At 54.3% G+C, this 1800-nt stretch overlaps 1 protein-coding gene across 1 annotated transcript; it reads right to left on the bottom strand.

The window, feature by feature from the left end:
- Window positions 1-239: 239 nt before the first annotated feature.
- On the bottom strand, window positions 240-1289 carry LOC142574756 (uncharacterized). The gene has a single exon (XM_075683773.1). The coding sequence runs from the start codon at window positions 1287-1289 to the stop codon at window positions 240-242; it is 1050 nt and encodes a 349-aa protein (XP_075539888.1).
- Between the last annotated feature and the right edge of the window lie 511 nt (window positions 1290-1800).

The following is a 1800-nucleotide window of genomic DNA, read 5'->3' as shown; positions in this document are numbered from 1 at the left end:
GGCAGCACTTATGAGGAAGGGTGAATTATTTATTATTACAGCAAATTCCCAGCTCTTGAAATGCCCCGCAGCCCTTCATGCTCTCACCGAAACTTACTGGGGGAGACAGCGGAAGAAAAGTGCTTCTAAGAGTAAAAAAAAAAGCAAAGCAGACACAGTGCATTAACAAAGCCGTCGTGTCCTACAAGTATGAAACAATACCATTATAAGTCTGAGATCAGTTTCCAGGCTCAAATTAGTCAGGGTAGAAAGTTAGTGATATTCATCGTGCTCTTTTTTGCTCTGGCACTGTAGAAGTGCTGCAGCATGAGATACTCCGTCGATCCGTAACATCCTCTCCGGTAATTGTCAAAGTCTACATCATACAAGAGTACGCACGATTCATTTTTTGGCCCCAGAGCGGACAGCTTAGCGCTCAGTGTCGACGAGTCTTCGAACGCGAACGTCACCTCTAGTAATACGCTGGTGGTTCTTTTCACGATGCAGCCCGGAACGTGGCGGACTTTTTCTCCGAAATTAATCTTTGAGTCGCACACTTCGAAGAGGGCAATGTATCCGGGCGTTCTAGACACTGCTTGCGGGGGCGACGGGAGATCCATTGTGTAGCCTTGCCGGGCGTACAAAGCGAGGGACATGCTAATGCAGAGTTTATTGTTATGGGGAGGTGGTGCCGCAGGTCTAGCGGAAGGGCGAACGTGGGAGCGAAAGAAAGGCGTGAGAGCCTGAAGGTGAGACCGGAATCTGGGCAGCGAGTTCCCGCAGTACTCGCCGAACTCGCTGAGTGGCGCCAAATCGTGCGTCCTGAAGAAGGTTAGGTTTAGCTGGTTTGCGAGCCCTCGAAAGAACTCCATCTGGGATGCATCTCTGGGGTCCACCATAGCAGTGACGCTGAACCCCTTGCTGCGCCCGTTGAGCTCGAACAGCGCCCTGAGTCGCATGACGAACTCCTCCAGATGTGGAGCTCGACCGCCGAGTAAGTCCTCGCAGCTGTCCTCGTTTCGAATCCAGTGCAGGTTGATGCCAGACAGGTTGTACTGTTGGGAGGTCGTGTACGCGCTCTGAATTAATCGGTGCCGCGTAATTTCGTCACGCTGAACTTCGTGAAAGTCGGCGCTGTCCTGACGAAAGCCGCCTACCGTGAGGATGACGTCAACGTTGGCGCGCTGACGACGAGCGACTTTCTTGAATGCGGCGAGTCCGTAGTTTATGTCGAATGTCTTCGCCCTGCTGGCCAGCGTACCGCCGGACAGCCTCCAAGACCAGTACACAATGCCCGGGCAGAGCGCCATCGGAATGTCCGCCGGAAGGAATCCGTACGCGTTAGGTCGTCGAAATCGCGAAACGTTATAAATACAGTATATTGGTTGAGGCGGGCCTGGCGGTTTCTTAAATTGGTTGACCAGGTACTGGTGAAGTACGTCCGTCAAGTTTTCGGCGTCGGGCACGTCTGGGCTGGACCCCTGGCAGGTGTCTAGCTTAGTCGGCGATGTGTTTTCGATCGGCTTCGTCGCCGGCGCCAACGCCGCTGTTATCTTATTCGTCAAAGGAGGCATCGAGGAAATCGTCGGCGACACGTCAGCCGGCGTTTCGCCGGAATATTCCGAGGTCGCGCTGACGAAGAGGCTGGTCCTGATGTAAGGGATTAGGAATATGGCCACGGGCACAACGAGCGTTACGGCGCCCACTAGGCAAAAGGCTGACACCGTGCCGATGCACGCGCGGGAGCGTCGTCTGCGGTGCCGGGGATAGGTTTCCGAGATCGACGAGGAAATGTCGTAATCTGCGCGTCTCCCGGCGTCC

The sequence above is a fragment of the Dermacentor variabilis genome, chromosome 3 (assembly GCF_050947875.1).
Source record: "Dermacentor variabilis isolate Ectoservices chromosome 3, ASM5094787v1, whole genome shotgun sequence".
NCBI lineage: Eukaryota > Metazoa > Arthropoda > Arachnida > Ixodida > Ixodidae > Dermacentor > Dermacentor variabilis.
Note: the sequence above shows the minus strand (reverse complement) of the source record. Positions and strands in the feature narration are given on the sequence as shown.